Source organism: Leptonychotes weddellii, chromosome 2, assembly GCF_054177405.1.
Source record: "Leptonychotes weddellii isolate Sample4059 chromosome 2, ASM5417740v2, whole genome shotgun sequence".
Lineage (NCBI taxonomy): Eukaryota > Metazoa > Chordata > Mammalia > Carnivora > Phocidae > Leptonychotes > Leptonychotes weddellii.
In genome coordinates this window covers 172,560,147-172,576,003 of record NC_138370.1, presented here as the reverse complement: position 1 = coordinate 172,576,003, position 15,857 = coordinate 172,560,147, and the positions used below count along the sequence as shown (strand labels likewise).

Here is a 15,857-nt window from a genome sequence, read left to right as displayed (position 1 = left end):
GCTGCGTGGATGTCATGAGCACATGAAAAGCCACGTGCAGGGGACCTGGAGCAGAGTGATGGCTCTGTGATGCAGGAGTAACCATCACGTGGGCCCGTGGCCGGGGCTGCTGACCTTGGACTCAGCCAAGGCCAGCAGAGTCTCTGGGATGTGCTTGAAGCTAGTCAGTTAAGAGGCAGACTACTAACCGCGGGGGATGGGGGGACGGTTGAAATAGCCCCTGAGAAGGGATGGTGGTTCTTCCTCAGAGACATCTGGCAGATTCTCACCTCCATCATGGGCAGTGGGGACCCCTGGGGGCATCAGAGCAGAGAAGCTTGGACCTTCTTTGGAATGCAGCTGGTGGCCCCTGGCTCTGCGCAGAACACTTGTAAAGTCCTTGTCTTTTGCGTTCCTGCCCCCAGAGAACTCTCTGGTCTCATTTCCTGCCTCTCCCATCCTCCTTGCTCACTCTGTTCCAGCCACACTGGCCTCTTTGCTGTTTCTTACACAGGCCAAGCATGGCCCTGCCTCAGGACCCTTGCACTTGCTGTTTCCCTGCCTGGACTTCTCCATTCCTGGGCTGCTTCACTTCACTCAGGTTTCTGTTTCCCTTTTCAGCTCCAGGACCACAGAACACAAATTTTTGTTCCCACTCTATCCCCACTGCCTGAAACAGTGCCCGGCACAGAGTAGGGACTCAATAAATATGTGCTGAATAAATGAGTGGGTGAATGAATAGATTCTTGACCTACACACAAAGAACGTATCCATTTCCTGAGTTCACATTTTCCTGTGTGCCGTGGTCACCCTTGGGACAGTGACCTCATCAGCTTGGTTATGATGATGACAATGAGGATGTCAGATGCACGACAGGGTGCACTGTAACTATAACATGGATTTGGTCTAACACCGTGACAAGCACATTGCAAAAGTGCAGGTTCGAGATTCTAACCTAAGTTTCCTTGCAGACCCTTGGCGATGGGAAGCCCACTCCCTCTGAGCAGCCTTTGTGTTTAGGAGCAGATCCTGGAAGGTGCAGGAGGGAGAAAGAGGATTCAGGGTTGGAGCCAAGGTACATCTCTGCCTTTCTTAGGCCAACAGTGTGAGTTTCCAGGTGAGAGACTCAGCCTCTGCTCTGTGACTCACCCCTCACACAGAGGGCTGCCGAATCAGAGGGCATGCCATGGACAGGAGACCCCTTGTCAGTCATACCTGAATGAACGGGAAGAGGAGGCCAACAGCGAAGTTGGAGAGCCAGTTGACGGTGCCCGCAATGATGAAGGCCGCCGGCCGCTGGGATTGCTGGAAGAACTCGCCCGTCAAGATGAATGGGATGCCTCCTGCAATGTCAGAGCAAGGGCACAGAATGAATCCCACTGAGAAGGTCACGCCGCCAGCATCCACCTAATGGCAGGGTAGCACCCTCTTCATGACCGTGAGTGACAGCTTCAGGACTGGGTGCTGGAGTTAGCCCCTCACTCCTAACGTAGACAAATCAATCCCCTGGCCTGGCCCATCCAAACGAGAGGTGATTCATCCTTTTGGCTCTCCAAATGCCTTCTGAATCAAGCTGTGATCCACTACAAAATGAGTACAGTACGTACAAATTTGATTTACAAGGCAACTGACATTTACTGATACAGTGTGTCAGGCAGGTATGGCTACCATACCTGGCTAAGAAAACTGAAGCCCAGGGGCGCCTGGGTGGCTCAGTCCTTGGGCATCTGCCTTCGGCTCAGGTCAGGATCCCAGGGTCCTGGGATGGAGCCCCACATCGGGCTCCCTGCTCAGCGGGAAGCCTGCTTCTCCCTCTCCCACTCCCCCTGCTTGTGTTCCCTCTCTCTCTGTGTCTCTCTCTGTCAAAAAATAAATAAAATCTTAAAAAAAAGAAAGAAAGAAAGAAAAACTGAAGCCCAGAGAAGTTATTAGACTCCCCCAAGGTTACTCAGCCCCTGAAGAGCAGAGCCAGAACTCAGGCTTGGGACTCCAACCTCCAAATCACAGCTTTGTTTCCCTGCTGATCCTTGCTTGACAGGATGGAAGCCCCTGCCCAACTGGTGATTGTTTTGTCCTCCTTATTGCCCCGTGACGGGATGTGTGATGGGCTCCACTGGTCATCCCAGCAGTGGAGTGTTACTCAGCGGAAATGTCATTGGCATTGAGGGAGGACAATTCTTTGAGGACTGTCCTGTGCAACTGCAGGATGTCTGTCACCCCTCACCTCCAGGATGCCAGAGCTCCCCTGGTCGCCGTGGCAACCCAAACTGCTTGCACACACTTCCAAAACATCCGCAGGGTACTACACCTAGCTGAGAATCTCCAAGGTCTGCACCCTCCTCTTCTGGAACTCAGTGAGACCTGGGATTGGGCCCTGTGCCCAGACCCCGGACCTGGGGCTCAGCATGACCACTGGGGGCCTGTTTGTACCCCCCTCCCCAATGGAGTCCCCACTGCCAATCAGATCTATATGTTGGCATTCCACAGACAAGGGCAGTGGAAGGCGAATGCCCGAGGGACCTTTACCAAACTCTAGGGAGACACTGACCAGCTTGACCATGATTATTGACTGCGTTGGGGCTGGTCCCACAGTGGTGGACAATAGGGACAATGTCCTGCTCTCATGGGATTCCCCCATCTGGTAGGGGGGAAAGGATGATGTGTTCATCAAAAAGAGGTGAATGAATGAATAAATAATTACAACATGTGATAAGCATGGAGGGAATGCGGTGAGCAATGGGGGGGAGCCTGCATTCTTCATGGCTAAGGAGGCTAATGCTCCCTTATGGTGCATTCAATAATCTTCTATCTCTTTTGTTCTGCCTTGGGTGAATCCTTTCACCACCTGCACCGCCCGTCTCCACTGGGTCAGGTTGTCCCACAAAAGGGTTAGGACACAAAGGTGGATCTTCAGACTTGAATTCCTGCCTTCTTTCAATTTTTTAAAAAGATTTATTTTATTTACTTTTTAAAAGATATTTTATTTATTTGAGAGAGAGAGAGAGAGCACACAAGTGGGATGGGGAGGGGCAGAGGACAAGCAGACTCCTGGCTGAGCACTGAGCCTGACTCAGGGCCTCGATCCCAGGACCCTGAAATCACGACCAGAGCTGAAGTCAGACGCTTAACTGCCTGAGCCACCTAGGTGCCCCTTTATTTATTTGAGAGAGAGAGTGTACAAGCAGGGGGAGGGACAGAGGGAGAGGGAGAGACACAGACTCCCCGCTGAACTTGGAGCCCAACACGGGCCTTGATCCTGCAACCCTAAGATCATGACCTAAGCCAAAATCAAGAGTCGGACCCTCAACCAAATGAGCCACCCGGGCTCTCCAAAATCCTGCCTTCTTTTGACTGCACCTTCCAGCTCAAAAGGATAAAAAGATGACAGGGGATTCATGCTACTGTTTCCACTCTGTACCTGGTGTAGCTCCCGCGGAGCTCTCTTCACATCAAGGACTCATACCACTGCCTAGTAGTGTGGTGTAGCTTAGACTTTGCAAGTCAGCCCCAAGTGGTTATGTCTCTTGGCCAACAGTCCTTGTTATCTTGTTCAGTTCTTACTTGTTATTTTATTTGGCTAGTTTATTCTGGCTTCCCCCAGAAGCAGACCCGACATGTAGTTTGTATGTGAGTCGATCCTAGGAAATGCCGGTAAGGGTGTGGGTAACTGAAAGACGTGCGGAGAGGCTGAGTTATCAGCAAGTCACCTCTGTGGGCCACCAGGACTTAATCCAATTGGGGGCCCTCGGGAAACTGTGGAAAACCCATCTCAGAATGAACACAGCGGAAGTCCCTACCTCTCTGGCATTGTTTTGGAACCAAATGGAACCTGCTTAGCAATGTGCACCTGCAGGACTCCAGCTGACAGCTCTGTCGTCTCCGCTTCTGACAGCTTCCCCGCATGTGGCCGTCACCCCCCCACTCCCCCTGTTTTCTTTCTTTCTCTTGCCAGGTGTCTGGGTAAAATCTCAAATTGTATTTCATTTTTGTATAAAAGAAATAAAGGGCAAATGTCCGAACTTTTGTATAATTCATAGTATTATATTCTTTTAATGGAGCCATTACGATCAATTTTAAAAATCCTTTAATAAGGGCTTTTAAATCCCCTTAATAATCTCCACAGGTGTGCCCATATGCTATTTAATGCTTTAAACATATTTTCCCCCCAAGCACCAGTTTTAAAAATACCTTTAAATTTTTTTCAATTTAATATAATAACTTTGAAAATTCTTCATGGATATTTTGCTGTGTTTATCTCACTAGACTTAGTCTTTTTTTGGCTGTTCATCCGTCTGTTTTCATCCAACATTTACGTTCCCAGCCCTGAGCTGGGCACTTTCAGAATCTACTCGTCTACGTGACTAGTTCACATAACTACCTTAGGAGACAGGTATTCTAATACCCATTTAGCAGGTGAGGGAATCGAGGCCATAGAGAAGCAGAATGGCGTGCTGAAGGCCACACAAACTGTCACCAAGAGCTTCTGATTCAGCCTGTTCTCTAGGAGACACCGGAGAAAGGGTAAATGCACCGTTTTCCAGGCAGGTTTCTTTTACGGCGACAACCAGGTGTATATCAGCAGTCAGAAGGCACTCTTGCAGCTTGCGGGGAGCTGGCCCCAGAATGCACTTGGTGCGGGAAGAGGAGCAGAGCTGCAGGGGTGGCGATCTGCTTGGGAAGCTCACCACCTTGGAGGACACATGTTCAGCCAAATGGGGAAAAGGCAGGTCTGACCTCTCAGAGGGGGTGCCCACCTCTTTGGGTGCATGCTTCCCAGGCCAGAGAAGGATGGGAGATGTGGCAGGTGCTTCCCGGGGGACCTCTTGCAGAGGCTTGTCCCGTCCTGACTCTCAGTGGGCACTTCTGTCTCCATGGCCGATAATGTGGGAGGCTTTGGTCTTTCTGCAAGCCTCAGTTTCCCCACTTATAATCTGGGCACTTGATGAGCTACTTAGCATCTCAGTAAAGCTACTGTGGCACTTACTTGGCACACGGTACATTGTTATCATGATGAGGCAGCCATGCTTTGGAGGAGCACTGGCTTTGGAGTCAGATAAACTCTTTTTTTTTTTGAGTCAGATAAACTCTTCACTTACAGCCTGTGTGACCAAGGACAAGTCCTATCGATGGCTCTCAACTTTCTCATCTGTAAAACAAGGACAGCTCCTACCTCTTAGCATTGTTTTGGGGATCAAATGAGAGTGCTTAAGCACCGTGTTGAACATGTTGTAAAGCTCAGTGCTATCAACTGTTATAGCTATCCTTCTTCCCATTATTCAGTCACCTAGATGCTTGTTGAGTATTGACAATGTGCCAGATTCTTGAAAAGTTTGCCCTTTGTGGGGTTTTAAATCATTTTAGGAAGGGAGTGATAAACTCCACGGGAGTTTGGCATCAGACATTGCTGATCCTAGACAAAGAAGAATTACAAGTCATCAGGAGTCGTTGGTCTGAAGTGAGGGAGCAAAAGCAGTTTGCTCCTTTTGCTTTCAGAGATGCTGCAAAATCAGGCTTCAGCTGTCCAGCCGCATTCCTACCTTCCGTGTTGGGACACTGAGGCCAGAGAGAAGTGAGACTCCCTGTTTCAGGCTTCCCAACTAGCCGGTCTGTTGTGTGCACTGTTCTTCCCGGGAATTCCTCGCTCCTGTCATGCTCAGATGGTGCCCACTCCTGGAAATGCACCCAGGATCGGAGGGACCTCAGGGCACACAGGATATGGACAATTATTCAGCATGGACTTGGCCCTCAGTACGTGACATGTAAGCCATGGCACCTTTCTTCCCTTCCTGCCAGCCTAACTACAGCCCAGGCACGTAAGCAGACAAGGTCCTGACCCAAGCCTGTGGTCTCGCCCACAAGGAGTGTGCCTCCTGAAGAAACAAAAGGGAGGCTTCTCCAGGAGGGGGAATGAGACTGGAGTGTGTGTCTAATTAGATAGAAGGAGGAGGTCCCTTTACCCCCACCTAGGCCTTCCATGGATGCTAGCCTTCCCTATCTTTTTATTTCTTTATTCTTTTGCTTATTTATCGTGCTCTTTGGGGGGTAGGTAGTTTGTTTTGCTCACTGTCACTCCCCCATAGCAAATTGTGTCCCTTAATAGATATTTGTTGGGTGGATGAATGGATGAAGAAATAGGAAATAAGGATCGTTAAATGGGTATTTTAAGGGAGAGCAGAAATTCATTACATGGTCAAGGAACTGGTAGGGGGAGGGGCAGAACACGGAGTGGGCTTAGAGGGTGTCTGTTTGGGGGCAGCAGAGGTATGTCCACACGGGACTATATGGAGCTGGGTGGGTCCCAGGCATCTGTGCTGCCCTCCTGGGGGGTCAGGAGTTTGTAGGCACGAGGTTTTAGCAGCAGGGAAGCAGATCAGGCTGTGCTCTGGAGAGCGGTCCCTGACACAGAGTGGAGCCGAGGTCGCAGAGGGAGAGTGGAGGTGGACAGGGACAGTGGGAGCTAGGAACACGAGAAAAGACGGGGAAAATGTTTGCGATAAAGCATGTGGTGCCTCTCAGTCTCATTAACAGCTGTCCTCTGTGATTCTGTCTTGCATTTGCATGGGATCAATCCTGCGACATCATTAAATTCCTTCCCGAATTCCACTCCACAGAAACATAAAACGAGTCCTCTCTTGACTTCCAGTTAGCACAGGGACTTCATTCTAGTGGAATTTCTCTAATCCAGACTTTGAAGTCAGATTGTTAGGTTTGAACATCTCCATTCTGGAGTTTCTGGAGGAGAGGATGTTTTTGAAGAGTCTGAGGAGCAAAGGGGCCACGTAAAGCCAAACTGATGCTGCTACTTCTAATTGAAATGGGGAGCTGCCACATCCTAATGAGCGAGGACAGCTAATTAGCAGGTCAGAAAAGACAACTGAAATCTATCAGGACAAACCCACAGCGAGGTGTTCTGTTGGGCGGGCTAACCACATTCTGATGATCTGTTACTAAGTGTGGTCAGGAGTTTCTATTCCAGTGAACATGGAGGTCAGAGGGCTTGGTGGTTAAGTTTTCCGTGGACATGCTTTAAGCTTTAACACCCTTCCTTGTTTGCGTGGGCTAGGGGGTGTTGAGCCAGAAAAGCGTGGGTGAGTGGCTAAGAAAGGGTCTTCGGGATGGGTGTTGCAGTTATAAGGCAGCCTGGAATAAGGTCCAGGACCTTGGGACACCTGTAACTGGATGCAAGCACACTTTCAGCCTGGATCTTAGTTTTCCCAGCTGCAGAATGGACTGGTTTGTTGATTTATTCAGTGAACACAAATTCCTGAGTTCCTGCAGGGACCTGGTACTGTGCTGGGCACCAGGTCTACAGCTCTGATGGAGCGATGGTCCCTGGGCTACACGGTATCTCAAATCCCGTGGATGCATGGTGTTCTCTGGCTCAAGACCTAGAATGCCCAAGCAGATGTGGGTGGTGGTCCACCTTTATCCCATCGGCTCTCTGCATCTCAGTGCTGGCCCCACGTCCCCCTGCCTGCCTGCAGGGGCTTTGTCTGCCTTCCCACCTGAGCTGCAGGGCTGGAGAGTTGACACCTCTTCCTTCCCAGGACTGGCCAGAGGGACTTGGTGTAAATAAGCCTTTGGGATCAGAATGACTCTGACACACGTACTTCCTACAGTTGTTCAGAGTTCTCTGGCTGGATTCTGCTCTGCTGCCCACGGAAGTGACTTGATCCGTAAAGCCCCTTCCTTCATCTGCCTTTCCTTCCCCACCTTACATATCTGCTCCCCTCTTGGTGCCTCCTGCGATCATCCCCCAAATAAGCTGCTTTCCTTGAGTCCTTGCGTGAGGGTCTCTTTCTAGAGAAACCCATCCTAATTTTTCAAAGTCCTGCTCTGCCCCAGACCGAGGCCCACACCAGCCTGCCCTTTTCTGAACTCCTACTGATTTATAATCGAGACTCCTGGGGCAGCTGGGGTGACCACCTTGTCCTGGCTTTGAAAACAGAACATCTGGTCTCAGGAACCCCCAGGGCCAACTGGTCACCCCAGTGGCATCTCAACTTGATTATTTCCTGATTGCTGAAAGGGTTGATGGAGTATATGGGGGAAAGAGAAGATGTCAAGTTGTACATATTTCTGAGAGACTGAGTTGACCTATCTAGGGAACAATTGGGCAGGAGGAGACAAGATGGGGAAGCACAGGGCTTCAAATGCGAGGGGGACTTGGGGGCTTGCCATGGACAGGAGGTGGCCTTTGCAGGCAGCTCAATACGTTAGCAGTGCTGAGATCAAGAGAGAAGGAGAAGGAAGTTTCCAACAACTTCTGCTGCGTGCTGTGAATGGTCTTCATGACTGTGGTAGAATTTAAACTGCTTCTTCTTTTTGGCCATCAGACTGACGCCTCCGTGAATGTGACTATGGGCAGGCCTACTGCGGGGTGGGGTGGTTGGCTGGGCATTTTAAGGCTTGTCATGAGTGTTCCTCTGCATTCTCCTTGTTCGTCCTTCCAAAAGTCCCCCAAGGATGCACTATGGGGCCCACTTTATTGATGGATGGGGAGAACCCATGATTTGCTTTTTAAATCCAGACATCTTCAGAGTCACTGGGTGCCATTGATAATGGCGCTTTGGATAGCAGGTAGAATCTGAGCAAGCTACTGATAGGAGAATCGAGGCCCAAGGTAAAAACTCTTAGCTAAGGTCCCACAGCTGGTAAGGCACTTGCAGCGATGGACCTGAACCCAGATCTACTGGACTCTCCGTGAAATCCTCTCAGTCCAGGCAAACATCTTAAATAAAATAATACCCCCCTGTGCTGAGCAGTTTGGCTGTCTACGCAGTCACTGTGACTAGTTCTCACGTGCCAAAAACTCTTTCCAGACCAGGAAGCCGAGGCACAGAAAGGTGAGGTGACTTGCCCAAGGTCATTCACCGAATACAGCAGAGATGGGGTGTGATGCCTGGTCTTCCTGCCTTGTCGGCTCTGAGGCTGAGTAAGGGAGAGCAGAGAAGAGAGCCCACATTCAGATGATTGAAACAGGACTGGGCGAACTCGGGAATATGTGACATGTGGCCACATTTAAGTGCTCCGTGCACGTGCAACCTCGTCAGGCCCTGCTACTTTTCCTGCCTTTTCTTGGGAGTTTCTCGGAGCAGTGGGTGAGCTTATTTTTCTTTTCCAGGTGTCTTCCCCAAGTCTGCACTGCCCTCAGCTCCTGTTGCTGCGGCAGACGTGAACCCTGAGCTAAAAGCTCCCCCCGGAACCCAGCGGCCCCAGCCGCATTCCTCCCTGCTTGGCTGCGACACGTAGGCCTCTGCGTGGCTCGGCTCAGCCTCTGATCCGGAGGGTGGGGAGCAGAAAAGTTCCTGTGAGCCGGCCCACTTCCACAGCCTGCGTTCCTCCTGCCTGGTGAAGTTCCAGCCTTTTTGGAAAAGGGCCAGGGCGGCTGAGATAACAGCAGAGGAAGGGAACCTGCGGCTCTTGATGAGCTGGCCCGTACCTGGTGGTCTCCTCTGTGGGAGCCCCCGCCCTTCTCCCTCTGTCTGCCTGAAAAACTCCTTCTCCCTTTTTCAGATTCACTGCACGTCACTGTCTGTCCCCTGCCGGCCTGGCCGCTGGAAACTTCCTCTGTGCATTCACAGCCCCTGCGCGCTGAGGGATGCTGCCTGTCGTCCCCATGGATCTGCGAGCACTGAAGCAACAGGCCCAGGAAAGGTGCTTGCGGAGGGAGTGTTCAGTGAAGGCGGGATGAGTGAACCATCACATGAACAAAGGAAGCAGAGTATTTAGAAACAACTAAGTGACTGAGCCAATGGACAAATGAGTAGGTGAATAACAGGGAAAGAGGAACTGGAACCCCGTGTTTCCCGGGCAAGACTGGCTTGGAACCTGGCTTCAGGCCCCTCGTTCATTTGGCCTCGTGAGGAATCATGTTGTCCCTTCTTGGGCCACGCCCTTCCAGCTGGGGCTGGACTCCAGGTCAACCTGGCTCCCTTCCATGGAATCCTATCAACAAGCTTCCTTGTATACCTCAGGTGATCGGGAACCCACTCCTTTGAGAAAGAAAGAGCTCAAATCTGAGTCTGATCACCTCTGAAGCCCTAGCTCAGACCTCACTTCTCCCTTTTGGGAGCCCCTCTGAGGCTGGTGGGTACCCCACGGAAGGTTCAAGTATCCCCTATGCTTCCAAGATCTAAATGTGAGACTTGAAACCATAAAATTCCTAGAGGAGAACACAGGCAGTAACTTCTCTGACATCGGCTGTAGAAACATTTTTCTAGATATGTTTCCTCTGGCAAGGGAAACAAAAGCACAATTAAACTATTGAGACTACACCAAAAACCCACTTCTACACAGTGAAGGAAACCATCAACAAAACAAAAAGAAAATCTACTGAATGGGAGAAGATATTTGCAAATGATAGATCTGATAAGGGGTTAATATCCAAAATACATAAAGAACTTCTTCAACTCAACATCAAAAAAAAAACAAGTAATCTAATTTAAAAACGGACAGAGGATCTGAATAGACATTTTTCCATGGCCAACAGACACATGAAAAGATGTTCAACATCACTCACCATCAGGGAAATGCAAATCAAAACCACGGTAGGATACTACCTTGCACCTGTCAGAATGGCTAGTATCAAAAAGACAAGAAATAACAAGTGTTGGAGAGGATGTGGAGAGAAAGGAACCCTTGTGCACTGTTGGTGGAAATGTAAATTGGTGCGGCTACTATGGAAAACAGGGTGGAGGGTACTCAAAAAACTAAATATAGAACTACCATATGATCCAGTAATTGCTCTACTAGGCATTTACCCAAAGAAAACAAAAACACTAATCGAAGGGATATATGCACCCTTATGCTTACTGCAGCATTATTTAGAAGAGCCAAGATATGGAAGCAGCCCAAGTGTCCATCAATAGATGAATGGATACCGAAGAGGGAGTGTATATATAGACAATGGAATATTACTCAGCTATGAAAAGAATGAAATCTTGCCATTCACAATGACACGGATTGACCTAGAGAGTATAATGCTGAACAAAATAAGTCAGAGAAAGACAAATACCATATGATTTTACTCATATGTGGAATTTAAGAACCAAAACAAATGAACAAACAAAATAAAAGAGAGGCATGTCTAACAAACAGACTCTAAAATACAGAGAACAAACTGGTGGTTGCCAGAGGGCAGATGGGTGGGGGATGAGTGAAGTAGGTGATGGGGATGAATAGCACGCTTATCAGATGAGCACTGAGTAATGTATAGAATTGTTGAATCATAATATTGTACACGCGAAACTAATATGACACTGTGTGTTAATTATACTTGAATGAAAAAAAAAAAAAAGGAAAAGGAAAGAAAAACCCAACTCTTTAGCAGAGTTGTGAGATCCTCCATTACTGGGTCCCTGCTATCTCTCTAACTTCATCTTCTTCCCTTGCTAACAACACTCCAGCCTTCCTTGACCCTTTCAAGCAAGTTCCTGCCTTACGACCTTTGCACATTCTTCTCCTAGATCCTCAGAGGGCTGCTTCCTTCTTAGCATCCAAGTCTTGCCTCCAGTGCTAGCTTCTCACCGAGAACCTTCCTAGTCACCCTCACTAAAGCTGCCATTCTTTCCATGACTCTAGTCCCTTATTCTATTTATTCCTTCTTAGCATTTGTCACTCATTTAAAGTATTTATTAGTTTACTGGTCAGGGTTCCATAAATATGCATTTGTGTGGGGGCACAGCTTGGGATCTGAGACAGCCCCTTCTGCCAATCCCATGAGATGTAAGGTCCAAGAACAAAGACTACGTCCCTGTGTCATTCACTGGTGCCTGGATCAATTAAGAAGTGCTTGGTAAATACTTTTAAACTAAGAATGCCTTTACTTATCCACCTTACTTTTCCAACTCCTCCCTTTTAGACTGGCCAGTCAAGCTCATTATATTTACACTTCCCAGGTTGATCTGTAATGATCAGTTTGAGTGTCTGTCCTCTCAATTAGATTATCAACTCTAGAGGAAAGGAAAATATCTCTGACTCTAGTTCTGCATCCTTAGTACAGAGCACAGTACCTGGCACCTAGCGCATGTTCAAAATCTTTTGTTGAATGAATTATTTGGGACATAACAGAGAATAAGTAAGAGAGCAAAAATATACTGTAAACAGCCAACACCGACAAAAATCATGCACTAAAGTATGCATTATTTTCCTCATAAAGAGAACCCCGGTGGGCCCCTTTCAGACATAATTCTAACAAGCCTGATTTCATATTTGCACCCGTATTTTATTTAAATCAAGATGTTGGGTGCACAGATGGAGAACCCCAGGGGCAAGGCAGAGAGCACTGGCATGGACTCGCTCCCCTGACTGGGTCTGATAGATGAGATTCGGCGGCGGGTAAGACCTCCCATTAGAGGTTGCCACTGTCTTAGAGAAACAGCCCTCCATGCACTGGGTTTGATGTGTTCTCAGAACCAGCTCTCTTGCCAGAGGTTTGTTTGATGTAGTGAAGACTTTCACGTCTCCTGAGCGTGGCTTCAGAACTGCAGAGTGCCAGGGGGACCTGCTGGGTGAGCGCGAAACCAGGAGCGTCTCGACCACATCAAGTTGCCCATGGGAGGCATAAAAGAGAGGAAAAGCCATTTCATATTCTCGGCGCTAATTTCCCCTCATGCAAACTTAGAGCGTGAAGGAGGCCATGACAGAATCACTCCCTCCAAAGAAGTCCGTGTCCCAACCCCCAGAACCTGTACATTGTCAACTGTCAGGGCAAAGGGACTTTGCCAATGGGATTAAGTGAAGGACGTTAGGACGGGAAAGACCCTGGATCGTCAGGACTGTTCGGTGTCATCATGAGGGTCCTTAAAAGAGGGAGGCAGGAGGGTCAAAGTCTCCAGAAGAGATGTTAGTACAGAAGCAGAAGTTTGAAGATGGAGGAGCGGCCGCACGGAAAGCAGCGTAGGAGGCTCTAGAAGCTGGAGAAACCAGGGGATGAATTCCCCCCGCTGGAACCTTGGGGAGACACACAACCCTGCCAACCCGTTTAGACATATGAGCTCAGAACTGTAAGATAATATGTGTGCTGATTTAATTGACTACATTTGTGATTATTTGTTACAACAGCAACAGGAACCTAATACAGACATCTAAAAGATGCCCCATTCATACTGACAAGGTGGCTCAGAAAGGTCTCCCCTTGAAGACCGGAGATGGGTCTGAAGACCCAGCTCCCGCCTCTCCTGAGCACCTGAGCAAGAGCATGCGATTCGTCCCCTGCTGTTTCAGTACCCCCTCTTCTGATTATTAGGTCAACCCCCCACACGTGTGCTACCCTAACACAAGAGAAGATCACTAGCAGATCTTAAGCTCCTTTCCTATTCCGGTATAAACACTTGGCGATGTAATGTGGAATGTGGGACCCTAAGAATCTTCTGGAATGACACTGATTTAGTGAGGAGGGGAGCTAGCGTTTACCGAGCATTTACTATGTGTCCCGCCAGGTTCTAGATATGCTAGGGAGGTCATACTGTCTCGTGTGCATTTCACAGCTGTGGAGCAGGGTTAAGAAGAGCACAGGGCATGAAGCCAAACTGCTCAGACTTGAAAACAAGCTTGCCTGAAACTGGCTGTAGGACTCTGTATGAGCATCTTCTCTCTCCGTGCCTCGAGTTTCTTCCCCTGTAAAATGGATAATGATCGCGAGGCTTCTGGTGGGAATCACAGGAGTTAATATATGACACACAGCTGACGCTCAAGAAAAGGCTGTTATTTAGATACAAGGGAAGAAGTAGGGGCGTGAGGACACACACTCATACACACTCATACTCTCACATTCACACACTCACACACACAGGCTGACTTGCCCCACATCACACAGCAACAGGTGAAGAGCCAGGTTGGTTTGAGTCTTGAGCCTATACTTACTCCAAAACACCAGGTTATGATGGTGGTTCTAGACTAGGGGTGATTCTGCCTCCAGGGGACATGTGGCCATGTCTGGAGACATTTTTGGTCGTCACAACTGGCAGCTGGGGAGTGGAGGCCAGGGATGCTCCTCAACATCGCACCATGCCCAGGACGAACTCCACCGCAAAGGATTACCCAGCTCCAATGCCAGCAGTGTTGAGGTTGAGGAACCCTGTTCTAGAATTTTCTCCAGAAAGTCATGTCATGCCATCATTAAATTACTATGTGTTTATCATCTTGGAGAGCTTGTGAAAAACCAAATTTCTATCAGACCATTTATCATTTCCTTCTAGAACTCTGAATTTATAGTTTGTGTTGTTATGGAATCCACTTAAATATGCCTTAATAGGGGCGCCTGGGTGGCTCAGTCGTTAAGCGTCTGCCTTCGGCTCAGGTCATGATCCCAGGGTCCTGGGATCGAGCCCCGCATCGGGCTCCCTGCTCGGTGGGGAGCCTGCTTCTCCCTCTCCCACTCCCCCTGCTTGTGTTCCCTCTCTCGCTGTGTCTCTCTCTGTCAAATATATAAATAAAATCTTTAAAAAATATATGCCTTAATAAAGGGAGGGAGGCAAGAAAGGAAATTAAAACTCACCAAGCACCTTCTGTGTGCCAAGCACTGTGCCTACCACTAAACAAGGTGGAGGCTGCCGGTGTCATTTTGCAGGCAAGGAAATGCGGCTTAGGGAAGCTAAGTGACTTTCCGAGGATGTCACAGGCAGTCAGAGGCCTGATCAGACCCCAAGCCCATGCCTCTCTCTTAGTGCCATGTGGCAGGAGTGAGTTTCCTACTCTCTTTCCAGAACACGAAAGAAGGAAACGAGTGGGAACTGGTTCCGTGTCTGGCGGTGTTTGAAGATCTGCCACCACCAAACTGATGAGACAGCCCAAGATTCCTGCAGGAACTCGGATTTGCAGGAATCTGGCCCCAGGGCCTATGATGTATCATCTTAGCAAACAGAGTATTTCAAAGCGTATGGCTCCCGAAGGAAGGGACATAATGCAGAGAACTGAGGCAGGGCCAGGTGCCTCTCCTGGGACCCCCCAGGAGGTCCAGCCAGCCATTTCAGGAAGGTGGGAAGGGACTGTGGCCCAGGGGAAGGGGCCCAAGTCCTTCCTCTCATACTGTGATATGTGGGCCAATTGCTTCCTCTCAGACTCCGTTTTCTTATCTGTAAAATGGGTGCATTGATCTAACAGGGTGATATGATAGATGTGAAAGTGGCTGCTTATTTCTGTTGCATTACTACTACTACTATCACCACCACTACTACTACTACTACTGCTACTACTACTATTATCACCACCACCACCACTACTACTACTACTACTGCTACTACTACTACTATTACCACCACCACCACTATTACCACTACTACCACTACTACTGCTACTACTACTACTGCTACTACTACTATGATCACCACCACCACCACCACTACTACTACTATCACCACCACCACTATTACCACCACTACCGTTACTACTGCTACTACTACTATTATCACCACCACCACCACTACTACTACTACTACTGCTACTACTGCTATTACCACCACCACTACTACTATTACCACCACTACTACTACTACTATCACCACCACCACTACTACTACTACTACTGCTACTACTACTACTATTACCACCACCACCACTATTACCACCACTACCGTTACTACTGCTACTACTACTATGATCACCACCACTACTACTACTACTACTGCTACTACTACTACTATCACCATCACTACTACTATTACCACCACTATTACCACTACTACCACCACTATTACCACTACTACTATCACCACCACCACTACTACTGCTACTACTACTATCACCACCACCACTACCACTACTACTGCTACTACTACTACTATTACCACCACCACCACTATTACCACCACTACCGTTACTACTGCTACTACTACTATGATCACCACCACTACTACTACTACTACTGCTACTACTAC

General features: G+C 48.7%; 1 protein-coding gene across 10 annotated transcripts in view; it reads right to left on the bottom strand.

Moving 5' to 3' along the window:
- SLC2A9 (solute carrier family 2 member 9) overlaps nt 1–15,857 on the bottom strand; it is a 196,763-nt gene that overhangs the window by 10,469 nt on the left and 170,437 nt on the right. For 9 of the 10 annotated variants that reach the window (XM_081812617.1, XM_081812615.1, XM_081812614.1 and 6 more), the window contains one exon: nt 1,195–1,322. The exons of the other annotated variant lie outside the window; for it this stretch is intronic. In XM_081812617.1, the coding sequence (XP_081668743.1) occupies nt 1,195–1,322 (128 nt within the window). The remainder of the gene's footprint in view (nt 1–1,194; nt 1,323–15,857) is intronic. 10 annotated transcript variants of the gene reach the window in all.